At 45.5% G+C, this 15,212-nt stretch overlaps 1 protein-coding gene across 4 annotated transcripts in view; it reads left to right on the forward strand.

Moving 5' to 3' along the window:
- The window catches only part of LOC130282411 (serotransferrin-2-like), a 78,096-nt gene that overhangs the window by 29,384 nt on the left and 33,500 nt on the right, over window positions 1–15,212 (forward strand). For all 4 annotated transcript variants that reach the window (XM_056530643.1, XM_056530661.1, XM_056530636.1 and 1 more), the window contains exons 8-11: window positions 4,558–4,744; window positions 12,365–12,513; window positions 13,771–13,861; window positions 14,888–14,947. In XM_056530643.1, coding sequence (XP_056386618.1) covers window positions 4,558–4,744; window positions 12,365–12,513; window positions 13,771–13,861; window positions 14,888–14,947 — 487 coding nt within the window. The remainder of the gene's footprint in view (window positions 1–4,557; window positions 4,745–12,364; window positions 12,514–13,770; window positions 13,862–14,887; window positions 14,948–15,212) is intronic.

Consider the following 15,212-nt stretch of genomic DNA (forward strand, 5'->3'; position numbering starts at 1 on the left):
GATCTGCCTAGTTTTGCAATACTTACAATACTTCCTCATCCTTCTCTAGCCAGACTTGTCATTCAGGCATCTGGGATAGCGAGGTAAAAACCCCTATGGGAGCTTTGATGTCCATTAGTGGATGTCACTTATGGGAGACAGAAAGGAAAGAAACAGTTGGAATACAAAAAAAAAGCTTCTGAATTTTTTATCACTTCACAGAAAGGGTATCTCAAGGACTTGTCTACAGTTATTCTGATCAACATTAGACAAGTTTCTTGCTTTTCTCTTGGGCCTTAGGTTAGATAGGTTAGTTAGTCAGTAGTAAGTTAGTTATAAAGTTATTTGGTTTTGTAAAGAGGTTATCTGGCTTTTTTATATAATTGTTTTTTTATTGGGACTTTTACATTTTATAAGTTAAAGAACAAAGATAATGGGAGAAAAAATAAGAAACATCATGAAGGTTGTATGGCAGGTCATAAGGTAAACCTATCATTTCTCTAAGAAAGAAAAGTAACGAAAGGCCAGTAATATGCATAACTGCATTTGAGGATAGTCTATACAAAGGAGAAATCACAAGAGGAAGTAATGGCTCTTAAGAGTAGGAGTCATATAGGTAGGGTCAACGTTTATCTGGCTTTTTAAACAGTTGACTGGTGGGGGGAATGTAATATTAATGGCCTTTCTGGAGAATGGGTCATCTATTTAACCCCTTAAGGACCCAGCCCATTTTCACCTTAAGGACCTGGCCATTTTTTGCAATTCTGACCACTGTCACTTTAAGCATTAATAACTCTTAGATGCTTTTACTTTTTATTCTGATTCCAAGATAGTTTTTTCGTGACATATTCTACTTTATATTAGTGGTAAAATGTTGTCGATACTTGCATCATTTCTTGGTGAAAAATTTCAACATTTTATGAAAAATTTGAAAATGTTGCATTTCTTTTAACTTTTAAACTCTCTACTTATAAGGAAAATAGACATTCCAAATAAATGGTATATTGATTCACAAATACAATATGTCTATTTTATGATTGCATCCTAAAGTTGACATGTTTTTACTTTTGGAAGACATCAGAGGGCTTCAAAGTTCAGCAGCAATTTCCAATTTTTCAAAACATTTTCAAAATCTGAATTTTTCAGGGACCAGTTCAGTTTTCAAGTGGATTTGAGGGGGCCTTCATATAAGAAATACCCCATAAATGACCCCATTATAAAAACTGCACCCCTCAGAGTATTCAAAATGACATTCAGTGTGTTAACCCTTTAGGTGTTTCACAGGAATAGCAGCAAAGTGAAGGAGAAAATTCTAAATCTTCATTTTTTACACTCGCATGTTCTTGTAGACCCAGATTTAGAATTTTTACAAGGGGTAAAAGGAGAGAAATCACCATAAAATTTGTAACCCAATTTCTCTCGAGTAAGGAAATACCTCATATGGGTGCACTAGAGGGCTCAGAAAGGAAGGAGCGACAATGGGATTTTGGAGAGTGAGTTTTTCCCCCGCATGTCACATTTAGGAAGCCCCTATGGTGCCAGAACAGCAAAAGAAAAAACACATCCCAGGGATGCAGGGAGTTTAGAAACAGCTGGAGGCACCCTGTTTTGGAATCACTGGCGTAGAATACTCCTATGTCCACCCCTATGCAATCCCTAATTTAGTCCTCAAATGCGCATGGCGCTCTCTCGCTTTGGAGCCCTGTCATATCCAAGGAAACAGTTTAGGGCCACATATGGGGTATTTCCATACTCGGGAGAAATTGTGTTACAAATTTTGGGGGGCTATTTCTCCTTCTACCCCTTATGAAAAGGAAAGGTTGGGGTCTACACCAGCCTGTTAGTGTAAAAAAATAAAAATGTTTACACTAACATGCTGGTGTTGCCCAATACTTTTTAATTTCACAAGAGGTAAAAGGAAAAAAAGACCCCCAAAATTAGTAACGCAATTTATCCTGAGTACGGAAATACCCCATATGTGGACGTAAAATGCTCTGCGGGCGCACAACAAGGCTCAGGAGTGAGAGCGCACTATGTACATTTGAGGCCCAAATTGGTGATTTGCACAGGGGTAGCTGATTTTACAGTGGTTCTGACATAAATGCAAAAATATAAATACCCACATATGACCCCATGTTGGAAACTACACCCCTCAGGGAACGTAACAAGGGGTCCAGTGAGCCTTAGCACCCCACAGGTGTTTGACGACTTTTCATTAAAGTTGGATATGTAAATAATTTTTTTTTTCAATACAATGCAGGGGTAATAGGAGAAAATGTCCCCCAAAATGTGTAATCCCCTGCGGGCATAATACAATGCTCAGAAGAGAAGGAGTCACATTTTGCTTTTGGAAAGGACATTTTGCTGACATTTTGGTGCCAGAACAGCAAAAAAAAAAAAAAAAACACATGGTATACTATTTTGGAAACTACACCCCTCAAGGAACGTAACAAGGGGTACAGTGGCCTTAACACCCCACAGGTGTTTCAGGACTTTTCGTTAAATTTCGGATGTGTAAATGAAAAAAAAAAGTTTTCACTAAAATGCTGGTTTTTCCCCAAATTTTACATTTTTACAAGGGGTAGTAGGAGAAAATGCCCCCCAAACTTTGTAACCCAATTTCTTCTGAGTATGAAAATACACCACGTGTGGACGTCAAGTGCTTTGCTGGCACACTACAATGCTCAGAAGAAAAGGAGCGCCATTGAGCTTTTGGAGAGAGAATTTGGTTGGAATAGAAGACGGGGCAATTTGTGTTTACAAAGCCCCCCCCCCCCCCCCCCCGTGATTCCAGAACAGTGGACCCCCCCACATGTGACCCCATTTTGCAAACTACACCCCTCACAGAATTTAATAAGGGGTGCAGTGAGCATTTCATTTGACAGATCTTTGGAACAGTGGGCTGAGCAAATGAAAAATGTAATTTTTCATTTTCACAGACCACTGTTCCAAAAATCTGTCAAACACCTGTGGGGCGTAAATGCTCACTGTACCCCTTATAACATTCAGTGGGGGTATTTTTTTATCCTTTTACCTCTTGTGAAAATAAAAAGTATGGGGCAACACCAGCCAGTTAGTGTAAACATTTTTATTTTTTTAAACTAACAGGCTGTAGACCCCAACTTTTCCTTTCACAAGGGGTAAAAGGAAAAAAAGCCCCCCCCAAACAGGGTGCCTCCAGCTGTTGCTAAACTCCCAGCATCCCTGGACAGTCAGTGGCTGTCCGGAAATGCTGGGAGTTGTTGTTTTATCAACGGTTTAGAAACCACCACACAGTGATCTCCAAACTGTTGCCCTCCAGATATTGCAAACCTACAAATCCCAGCATGCACAGACAGCAAACTGCTGTGTGGGCATGCTGGGAGTTGTAGTTTTGCAAGCTCTAGAGGGCTACAGTATAGAGATCACTGCACATTGATCTCCAAACTGTAGCCCTCCAGCTGTTGCAAAACTACAAATCCCAGCATGCCCAAGCAGCTGTCTGGGCATGCTGAGAGTGGTAGTTTTGCAACATCTGGAGGGCTACAGTTTAGAGACCGCTGTATAGTGGTCTCCAAACTGTAGCCCTCCAGATGTTGCTAGGCAACTCACTGGCTTCCGTAGTCTGCACCAGGGATCCAGCCGCACATCGCCGCCATCCATGGTAAGTGGGCCTCCGGCGCCGGTCACAGGACAGTTCCCCCGTTCTGCCTGCACTACTGTGGGTGGGCAGAATGGGGGAACCCAACTTTAACCACCCCACTCCCCCGCCCCCGATCTGCTATTGGTTGGTTAGGGGGATCGTGGGTGTCTTGGACAACCCCAATCCCCCTTGTTTTCCGGGTCACCGGAGACTCGTATGACCCGGAATCTCTGCAGATCACCGATCTGATTTGTGGCAATTGCCAACATGGGGGGGCCTCAGGACCCCCCTGGGCATTTGCACGGGATGCCTGCTGATAGATATCAGCAGTCATCCCGGTCTGGTCCCTGCCTGGCACGCAGTGGGGACCGAAATTCCCATGGGTGTACAGGTACACCCTAGGTCCTTAAGTACAAGAAAGCCAGGGTGTACCCATACGCCCTGGGTCCTTAAGGGATTAAGTATTGTTAACTCTAACCTGTTACATATAGCTAATAACTTATGATGTTCATCATATTGCAACAAGATCTTTCTTGCACTACTCGGTGAATAGTGTATTATACTATTCAGTCACCAAAGGTGTACATACCATAGAAACAGACCATGCGGCAGCCATTGAGCCCTTGGAGAGATGGGGCCCATCCTGTTAGTCCCATTCCTTTTTCTATTCGTTAGAAACTGTGCAAAACCCCTCGCTGCATGGAATTGCATTGTCAGCATGAATGTGGTTATTGACCAATGGATCATGGGAAAAAAAGGGAAATAAACAACAGACCTTTATGTCCTAGGGTGCAAAATCAGATACCATAAAAGGTGGCCTATTTCACTATTTGCTATGGGGTCCACATTCTTCTATGTACGCCACTGTCCGTCTCACAAAATAAAGAAATATAAAAAAAAAGTATTACTACTAAAATCTATTTACATGTGGTAATCACATTTTTTTCTCTGTTCAGAATTTTTTTGGCAGAAGTGGAAAACACAGGAGCCGCTTTTCTCTCTTTACATCTGAACAATTGGGAGGACAAAATCTTCTCTTTCATGATTCTACACAAAGACTACAGGTTATAGCAGATGATAAAGATATGACAGACATATTGGGCCTGGACTATGTGGCACTCTTAAAAGAACTGGGGCATGAAGGTATGATTTAAATGATAACTGCCCTAACAATTCTGTTAGCTTCATGTCCTTTAATACACTATGAGGCAAAGTATCTTTAGATTTGCTCATAAGTAGAAATGGCAAACTAAAAGTTAATGATAATTTATCCATTATTTTTATGTTTAATTACATGCAACTGCTAACTGTATGTGCTTCAATTATATGTATTAAATTGTCATAAAATAACAATAAAATATGGTTATTCGAAAATCTAAAGCATAGTCGATGACAGCACTCACCCTTGTTGCTGTCATTGACTGCATTTTAGCTTTTACATTGTTCATGTACCTCATCATTGTATGAGCATCCCCCAAGCTGTGCTGTCTAAAGTCGCTGTCGATTGTAGTTCATCCAGGAGGCTAAGGTTCTTAGTTGATGGTGTGCAGTACCCGCATTTGACTCTCTAATATTCATAAAATATGGCACATTATTGAAAATTGATTGTTTGCGTATAAAAAATGTATTTTTATCTTTGTGATGCCATTGAATTCTAAGGCTCAAAGTGTGGTACATTCTCAGATTGTATACTGGATAATTCTTCTGACATATATCCATAGACTTTAATGGTCAAAGGTTTTCCAAATGAGTGACATATGTTTTGCTAGCAGTTCATTCAAACCTGTAACTCAGTTAAAGAGGACCTGAAACCAATTCACCAAAAATAAGATTTAATTATGATTAAAGGGGTACTCTGGTGTAAAAAAAACATTTTTTAAATCAACTGGTGCCAAAAAGTTAAATAGATTTGTAAATTACTTTCATTTAAAAATCATAATCCATCTAGTACTTATCAGCTGCTGTATGCTCCAGAGCAGTGGTTCTCAACCTGTGGGTCATGACTCCTTTCACAGGGGTCACTTATACCTAATGTGGGGGGAACTCTGCTGCCTATACCTAATGTGGGGGAACTCTGCTGCCTATACCTACTGTGGGGAACCCTGCTGCCTATACCTTCTGTGGGGGAGCTCTGCTGCCTATACCTACTGTGGGGGAACTCTGCTGCCTATACCTACTGTGGAGAGATCTGCTGCTATACTTAATGTGGGGGAACTCTGCTGCCTATACCTAATGTGAGGGACATGCTGCTTATTGATTCATAACAGTAGCAAAGATACAGTTATGAAGTAACAACAAATTTTTTTTATGGTTGGGGGTGACCACAACATGAGGAACTGTATTAAAGGGCCGCAGCATTAGGAAGGTTGAGAACCACTACTCTAGAGGAAGTTGTATAGTTATTTTCTGTCTTACCACAGTGCTCTCTGCTGACACCTCTGTCCGTGTCAGGAAGTGTCCACAAATCCCCATAGCATACCTCTCCTGCTCTGGACAATTCCTGACATGGACAGAGGTGTCAGCAAAGAGCACTGTGGTCAGACAGAAAAGAACTATACAACTTCCTGCAGGATATACAGCAGATGATAAGTATTAGAAAGATTAAGATTTTTATATAGAAGTAAGTTACAAATTGTTACGCCGAGCGCTCCGGGTCCCCGCTCCTCCCCGGAGCGCTCGCTTCACTCTCCCCGCGGCAGCGCTCCGGTCACGTCCTCTGACCCGGGGCGCTGCGATTCCGCTGCCAGCCGGGATGCGATTCGCGATGCGGGTAGCGCCCGCTCGCGATGCGCACCCCGGCTCCCCTACCTGACTCGCTCTCCGTCTGTTCTGTCCCGGCGCGCGCGGCCCCGCTCCCTAGGGCGCGCGCGCGCCGGGTCTCTGCGATTTAAAGGGCCACTGCGCCGCTGATTGGCGCAGTGGTTCCAATTAGTGTGTTCACCTGTGCACTTCCCTATATCACCTCACTTCCCCTGCACTCCCTTGCCGGATCTTGTTGCCTTAGTGCCAGTGAAAGCGTTCCTTGTGTGTTCCTTGCCTGTGTTTCCAGACCTTCTGCCGTTGCCCCTGACTACGATCCTTGCTGCCTGCCCCGACCTTCTGCTACGTCCGACCTTGCTTTTGCCTACTCCCTTGTACCGCGCCTATCTTCAGCAGCCAGAGAGGTGAGCCGTTGCTAGTGGATACGACCTGGTCACTACCGCCGCAGCAAGACCATCCCGCTTTGCGGCGGGCTCTGGTGAAAACCAGTAGTGGCTTAGAACCGGTCCACTAGCACGGTCCACGCCAATCCCTCTCTGGCACAGAGGATCCACTACCTGCCAGCCGGCATCGTGACAGTAGATCCGGCCATGGATCCCGCTGAAGTTCCTCTGCCAGTTGTCGCTGACCTCACCACGGTGGTCGCCCAGCAGTCACAACAGATAGCGCAACAAGGCCAACAGCTGTCTCAACTGACCGTTATGCTACAACAGTTACTACCACAGCTTCAGCAGTCATCTCCTCCGCCAGCTCCTGCACCTCCTCCGCAGCGAGTGGCCGCTCCTGGGATACGCTTATCCTTGCCGGATAAATTTGATGGGGACTCTAAGTTTTGCCGTGGCTTTCTTTCCCAATGTTCCCTGCATCTGGAGATGATGTCGGACCTGTTTCCCACTGAAAGGTCTAAGGTGGCTTTCGTAGTCAGCCTTCTGTCCGGAAAAGCCCTGTCATGGGCCACACCGCTCTGGGACCGCAATGACCCCGTCACTGCCTCTGTACACTCCTTCTTCTCGGAAATCCGAAGTGTCTTTGAGGAACCTGCCCGAGCCTCTTCTGCTGAGACTGCCCTGTTGAACCTGGTCCAGGGTAATTCTTCCGTTGGCGAGTATGCCGTACAATTCCGTACTCTTGCTTCAGAATTGTCCTGGAATAATGAGGCCCTCTGCGCGACCTTCAAAAAAGGCCTATCCAGCAACATTAAAGATGTTCTGGCCGCACGAGAAATTCCTGCTAATCTACATGAACTTATTCACCTAGCCACTCGCATTGACATGCGTTTTTCCGAAAGGCGTCAGGAACTCTGCTAAGATATGGACTCTGTTCGCACGAGGCGTTTCTTCTCCTCGGCTCCTCTCTCCTCTGGTCCCCTGCAATCTGTTCCTGTGCCTCCCGCCGTGGAGGCTATGCAGGTCGACCGGTCTCGCCTGACACCTCAAGAGAGGACACGACGCCGTATGGAGAACCTCTGCCTGTACTGTGCTAGTACCGAACACTTCCTGAGAGATTGTCCTATCCGTCCTCCCCGCCTGGAAAGACGTACGCTGACTCCGCACAAAGGTGAGACAGTCCTTGATGTCTACTCTGCTTCTCCACGTCTTACTGTGCCTGTGCGGATGTCTGCCTCTGCCTTCTCCTTCTCTACAGTGGCCTTCTTGGACTCTGGATCTGCAGGAAATTTTATTTTGGCCTCTCTCGTCAACAGGTTCAACATCCCGGTGACCAGTCTCGCCAGACCCCTCTACATCAATTGTGTAAATAATGAAAGATTGGACTGTACCATACGTTTCCGCACGGAGCCCCTTCTTATGAGCATCGGATCTCATCATGAGAGGATTGAACTTTTGGTCCTCCCCAATTGCACCTCGGAAATTCTCCTTGGACTTCCCTGGCTTCAACTTCATTCCCCTACCCTGGATTGGTCCACTGGGGAGATCAAGAGTTGGGGGTCCTCTTGTTCCAAGAACTGTCTAAAACCGGTTCCCAGTAACCCTTGCCGTAACTCTGTGGTTCCTCCAGTAACCGGTCTCCCTAAGGCCTATATGGACTTCGCGGATGTTTTCTGCAAAAAACAAGCTGAGACTCTACCTCCTCACAGGCCTTATGATTGCCCTATCGACCTCCTCCCGGGTACTACTCCACCCCGGGGCAGAATTTATCCTCTCTCTGCCCCAGAGACTCTTGCCATGTCCGAATACGTCCAGGAGAATCTAAAAAAGGGCTTTATCCGTAAATCCTCCTCTCCTGCCGGAGCCGGATTTTTCTTTGTGTCCAAAAAAGATGGCTCCCTACGTCCTTGCATTGACTACCGCGGTCTTAATAAAATCACGGTTAAGAACCGCTACCCCTTACCCCTCATCTCTGAACTCTTTGATCGCCTCCAAGGTGCCCACATCTTCACTAAATTGGACTTAAGAGGCGCCTATAACCTCATCCGCATCAGAGAGGGGGACGAGTGGAAAACGGCATTTAACACCAGAGATGGACACTTTGAGTATCTGGTCATGCCCTTTGGACTGTGCAACGCCCCTGCCGTCTTCCAAGACTTTGTCAATGAAATTTTTCGTGATCTGTTATACTCCTGTGTTGTTGTATATCTGGACGATATCCTAATTTTTTCTGCCAATCTAGAAGAACACCGCCAGCATGTCCGTATGGTTCTTCAGAGACTTCGTGACAACCAACTCTATGCCAAAATTGAGAAATGTCTGTTTGAATGCCAATCTCTTCCTTTTCTAGGATATTTGGTCTCTGGCCAGGGACTACAGATGGATCCAGACAAACTCTCTGCCGTCTTAGATTGGCCACGCCCCTCCGGACTCCGTGCTATCCAACGCTTTTTGGGGTTCGCCAATTATTACAGGCAATTTATTCCACATTTTTCTACCATTGTGGCTCCTATCGTGGCTTTAACCAAAAAAAATGCTGATCCCAAGTCCTGGCCTCCTCAAGCAGAAGACGCCTTTAAACGACTCAAATCTGCCTTTTCTTCGGCTCCCGTCCTCTCCAGACCTGACCCTTCCAAACCCTTCCTATTGGAGGTTGATGCCTCCTCAGTGGGAGCTGGAGCTGTTCTTCTACAAAAAAATTCTTCCGGGCATGCTGTCACTTGTGGTTTTTTCTCTAGGACCTTCTCTCCAGCGGAGAGGAACTACTCCATCGGGGATCGAGAGCTTCTACCCATTAAATTAGCACTTGAGGAATGGAGGCATCTGCTGGAGGGATCAAGTTCTCCTGTTATTATCTACACCGACCACAAGAACCTCTCCTACCTCCAGTCTGCCCAACGGCTGAATCCTCGCCAGGCCCGGTGGTCTCTGTTCTTTGCCCGATTTAATTTTGAGATTCACTTTCGTCCTGCCGATAAGAACATTAGGGCCGATGCTCTCTCTCGTTCCTCGGATGCCTCAGAAGTTGAACTCTCTCCGCAACACATCATTCCACCTGACTGCCTGATCTCCACTTCTCCAGCCTCCATCAGGCAGACCCCTCCAGGAAAGACCTTTGTTTCTCCTCGCCAACGCCTCGGAATCCTCAAATGGGGTCACTCCTCCCATCTCGCAGGTCATGCGGGTATCAAGAAATCTGTGCAACTCATCTCCCGCTTCTATTGGTGGCCGACTCTGGAGACGGATGTTGTGGACTTTGTGCGAGCCTGCACTATCTGTGCCCGGGATAAGACTCCTCGCCAGAAGCCCGCTGGTTTTCTTCATCCTCTGCCTGTCCCCGAACAGCCTTGGTCTCTGATTGGTATGGATTTTATTACTGATTTACCCCCTTCCCGTGGCAACACTGTTATTTGGGTGGTCGTTGATCGATTCTCCAAAATGGCACATTTCATCCCTCTTCCTGGTCTTCCTTCTGCGCCTCAGTTGGCTAAACAATTTTTTGTACACATTTTTCGTCTTCACGGGTTGCCTACGCAGATTGTCTCGGATAGAGGCGTCCAATTCGTGTCTAAATTCTGGAGGGCTCTCTGTAAACAACTCAAGATTAAATTAAATTTTTCTTCTGCATATCATCCCCAGTCCAATGGACAAGTAGAAAGGATTAACCAGATCTTGGGTGATTATTTGCGACATTTTGTTTCCTCCCGCCAGGATGACTGGGCAGATCTCCTCCCATGGGCCGAATTCTCGTATAACTTCAGGGTCTCTGAGTCTTCCTCCAAATCCCCATTTTTCGTGGTGTACGGCCGTCACCCTCTTCCCCCCCTCCCTACTCCCTTGCCCTCTGGTCTGCCCGCTGTGGATGAAATTTCTCGTGACCTTTCCATCATATGGAGAGAGACCCAAAATTCTCTCTTACAGGCTTCATCACGCATGAAGAAGTTCGCGGATAGGAAAAGAAGAGCTCCCCCCGTTTTTTCCCCTGGAGACAAGGTATGGCTCTCCGCTAAATATGTCCGCTTCCGTGTCCCTAGCTACAAGTTGGGACCACGCTATCTTGGTCCTTTCAAAATTTTGTGTCAAATTAATCCTGTCTCTTATAAACTTCTTCTTCCTCCTTCTCTTCGTATCCCTAATGCCTTTCACGTCTCTCTTCTCAAACCACTCATCCTCAACCGTTTTTCTCCCAAATCTGTTCCTCCCACTCCTGTTTCCGGCTCCTCGGACATCTTCTCGGTCAAAGAAATTTTAGCTGCCAAAAAGGTCAGAGGGAAAAATTTTTTTTTAGTGGACTGGGAGGGTTGTGGTCCTGAAGAGAGATCCTGGGAACCTGAGGACAACATCCTAGACAAAAGTCTGCTCCTCAGGTTCTCAGGCTCTAAGAAGAGGGGGAGACCCAAGGGGGGGGGTACTGTTACGCCGAGCGCTCCGGGTCCCCGCTCCTCCCCGGAGCGCTCGCTTCACTCTCCCCGCGGCAGCGCTCCGGTCACGTCCTCTGACCCGGGGCGCTGCGATTCCGCTGCCAGCCGGGATGCGATTCGCGATGCGGGTAGCGCCCGCTCGCGATGCGCACCCCGGCTCCCCTACCTGACTCGCTCTCCGTCTGTTCTGTCCCGGCGCGCGCGGCCCCGCTCCCTAGGGCGCGCGCGCGCCGGGTCTCTGCGATTTAAAGGGCCACTGCGCCGCTGATTGGCGCAGTGGTTCCAATTAGTGTGTTCACCTGTGCACTTCCCTATATCACCTCACTTCCCCTGCACTCCCTTGCCGGATCTTGTTGCCTTAGTGCCAGTGAAAGCGTTCCTTGTGTGTTCCTTGCCTGTGTTTCCAGACCTTCTGCCGTTGCCCCTGACTACGATCCTTGCTGCCTGCCCCGACCTTCTGCTACGTCCGACCTTGCTTTTGCCTACTCCCTTGTACCGCGCCTATCTTCAGCAGCCAGAGAGGTGAGCCGTTGCTAGTGGATACGACCTGGTCACTACCGCCGCAGCAAGACCATCCCGCTTTGCGGCGGGCTCTGGTGAAAACCAGTAGTGGCTTAGAACCGGTCCACTAGCACGGTCCACGCCAATCCCTCTCTGGCACAGAGGATCCACTACCTGCCAGCCGGCATCGTGACACAAATCTGCCACCAGTTGATTAGAAAAAATTTTTTCATCCTAATCACATACCTTTTTACAGTGTTTTTATACCTTTTTTCTGTTCCTGAGTGTTTATAGTTTGTCTGACAATTTAGGAAATTAGTCAAAAGGAAGTGAACTTAATTTAAATAATGGAAGTGAATATCAGGTGATGATTCAGTGAGGGGGTATGTATTAGTCATACACGTCCCTCAATGTACAACATTCACACCCCCTAATTGTATAATCTTGCCCATGACCTTATATTTACTCCCATTTAAAATTAAGCTCATGCCCATCTGACTGATTCTGTAAATTGTCAAACAAACTATAGATCCACATATGTTGAGAACATAAGGGCAAATCAAGAAACTGTAAAAAGTTGTGTGACCAGGGCACCCTAAGTCATTTAATGGCACTTAAATCTAAAATTTTTGGGGTTGGTCACAGGTCCTCTTTAAAAAAGTATACAACATTAATAGTATATATCTATACATCAGGTATATCTCTGGACCACAGTGTTATCCGATGGTGTTGTATTAGTTCAGCTGAGATGAGGAAATGTGAAGACTGGGCACTGAGTATAAGATCAGATCCTTTGGTTTGTGTCCAAGCAACATCTCTATCTGGATGCATTGAGATGATTAAGGTATACATGCTGAATACAGTAAAATGACCCTCCATGTTCTCCTATACATCATAGATATCAGCTATATGTTTATCCGATTCCTTTATCCTCCGACATGCCACCTCAACGTATCTCTATGGGAGAGCCAGAGACACAGCGCTTGTGTAACTCCGGCTCTCCCACATAGATGCATAGAGGGTGTGTGACGTCCTCCGCTTTGTGCTGTGGTCGACACAGCTTCTTTATGGAGCCAGGCTGGAGATCTTAAGGGGTCCCAGAGATCGCCCCCCCCCCCCCCCCCCCCCCATGATCAGACACCTATCCTCTATCCTTTGCATAGGGGATAAATATTCGTGGGCTGGACTGCTCCTTTAAGATAACAAACTTTAAAGAGTGTTCCAAGTGCACTCGGCGACTCGCAGGCCCCTGTGTAGCCCTGTGTTGCTTATCCATCTCTATCTGGATGCATTGAGATGATTAAGGTATACATGCTGAATACAGTAAAATGACCCTCCATGTTCTCCTATACATCATAGATATCAGCTATATGTTTATCCGATTCCTTAATCCTCCGACATGCCACCTCAACATATCTTTACGGGAGAGCCAGAGACACAGCGGCTTGTGTAACTCCGGCTCTCCCACATAGATGCATAGAGGGTGTGTGATGTCCTCCGCTTTGTCCTGTGGTCGACACAGCTTCTTTATGGAGCCAGGCTGGAGATCTTAAGGGGTCCCAGAGATCGCCCCCCCCCCCCCCCCCCCCATGATCAGACACCTATCCTCTATCCTTTGCATAGGGGATAAATATTCGTGGGCTGGACTGCTCCTTTAAGATAACAAACTTTAAAGAGTATTCCAAGTGCACTCGGCGACTCGCAGGTCCCTGTGTAGCTGCTCAGAGCGTCGGATTGCCGCTGCGAGCAAGCGGGTAGTGGGGCGAGGGGATGGCAACAGCTGAAGACACATTATGGGTAGGGTCACTGGTGGATCCGCAGTGTAAAATACGCTGCAGATACGTTACGTGTGACCCTACCCTTAGGGTGAATTCACACGTACAGTATCCTGTGCATATTTGATGCGGTGTTAAGTCATTTAGTTTACATTGAAATCTGCAGCACAAAATCTGCAATCAAATATGCGCAGGATACTGTATGTGTGAATTCACCCTTAGTTTAAAAACCTCAAAATCAAGCAAGTCCACACATGCTGCAACTGAAACAAATAATATCACTGACAATATTTATATATATGTGTTTATTTTTCTTTTTTATTTAGAGTAATGAAGCAGATGCTGTTACATTAGATGCCACTCATGCATATATCGCAGGAAGGTGTGGACTTCACCCAGCTGCAGTGGAATACTGGGGTGAGTTTTGCCATGTTGCCCAATGTTTTTGCCATGTTGTCCAGGTGTTTTGATCACCCTGTGTTTTGCTCTCTGATGTAACTTGTGATAAGCCAAGAAAGTGTGTAGCTGCACACTCTATTCCCTGGCCAGCCAGTAGATCCAACCTTTTTGCGGCTTAGACTTCTATAGCTTCATTCAGTTTTGATTATATTGACTCCTTGTGTTTCCCTTCCATTACATGTTTTTAATATGTCTATTGTGTTTTTGTGTTTTATGTGTGATTGTGTTTTGTGTTTTAATATGTGATTGTGTTTTTTAGGGAAATTTTGGGGATTTAACAATGTCATCTTAATAAAGATTGATTTATTTCTCACCTAGTGTTGGTTTTGTTAATTGAGGCAATGTCTTTGTAGGTTGTGTATTCTGTAGCAAAAAGGTCAGATTTGATTGACAGCGGTCTACTACTGAAAACTTCCCCAGCTTGCAACTAGTAATCACAGTGGGTCTCAGGTGTGAGACCTGGCACCATCAAAACTTTAGTCAACATGTCAAATGGTTTATTTAATGATAGTAATCTTTGAAGGGTACATTCACATGTGCAGGATCTGCTGTAGATTTAATGATGTGTCCAATAATTTAGTTATATTGCTATATGCAGATCCTGTATTTGTGAATATATCCTAAAAGACAACATTTTACTGAAAACTTGCAAACTTTCAAAAATAAATAACGCTGTAAAACCATTTCCATAAGCCATTTCATGGTAATATGGTCAATGATTTCTGAAACTATAAAATATTGCTAATTCTTGTGGCATTCTAATCTTTTATAGCTTATGTTTGCATGGATCCCACTTTTACCCTCTATGCTATCTTCTGGCATGTGTCGCCGACATTTCAGAACCCTGCTACTCATTTAAATAACACTTTATTTCAAACAGTAATGGAAGTCGAGGAACTAAATGACCAACAATGTAGACAATTTTGTTCCTTGACAAGGGGCATCACTACATACATTTAAAAGTGTTCTCTTTAATTTCCATAGGTGATAATTCTGAATGTCTTACAGATCCTAAAGAGCTCCTACATGGTCTCCTAGAAAAAGGTATGATATGATAAAACGAATAATGATAAATAATACTGCTGAAAATATAACCTTAGGCCCTAATATTGCTGCATTTAAGATTCTTTGTAGCAGCCACAACTCCCAGGCCCTCCCATGGCTTTACTGGACCAGAGTCGGATGTCCTGAGGATACTATGGTCTTCTAAGTCTGGGTCAGCAGAACTTGTGAGGCTCAGGTGTTGTGGACCTAATAAGGATGTTTAAATGATCCCCTGTTACGGCTCTGTAAAATGGACACATATTGC

The sequence above is a fragment of the Hyla sarda genome, chromosome 1 (genome assembly GCF_029499605.1).
Source record: "Hyla sarda isolate aHylSar1 chromosome 1, aHylSar1.hap1, whole genome shotgun sequence".
NCBI lineage: Eukaryota > Metazoa > Chordata > Amphibia > Anura > Hylidae > Hyla > Hyla sarda.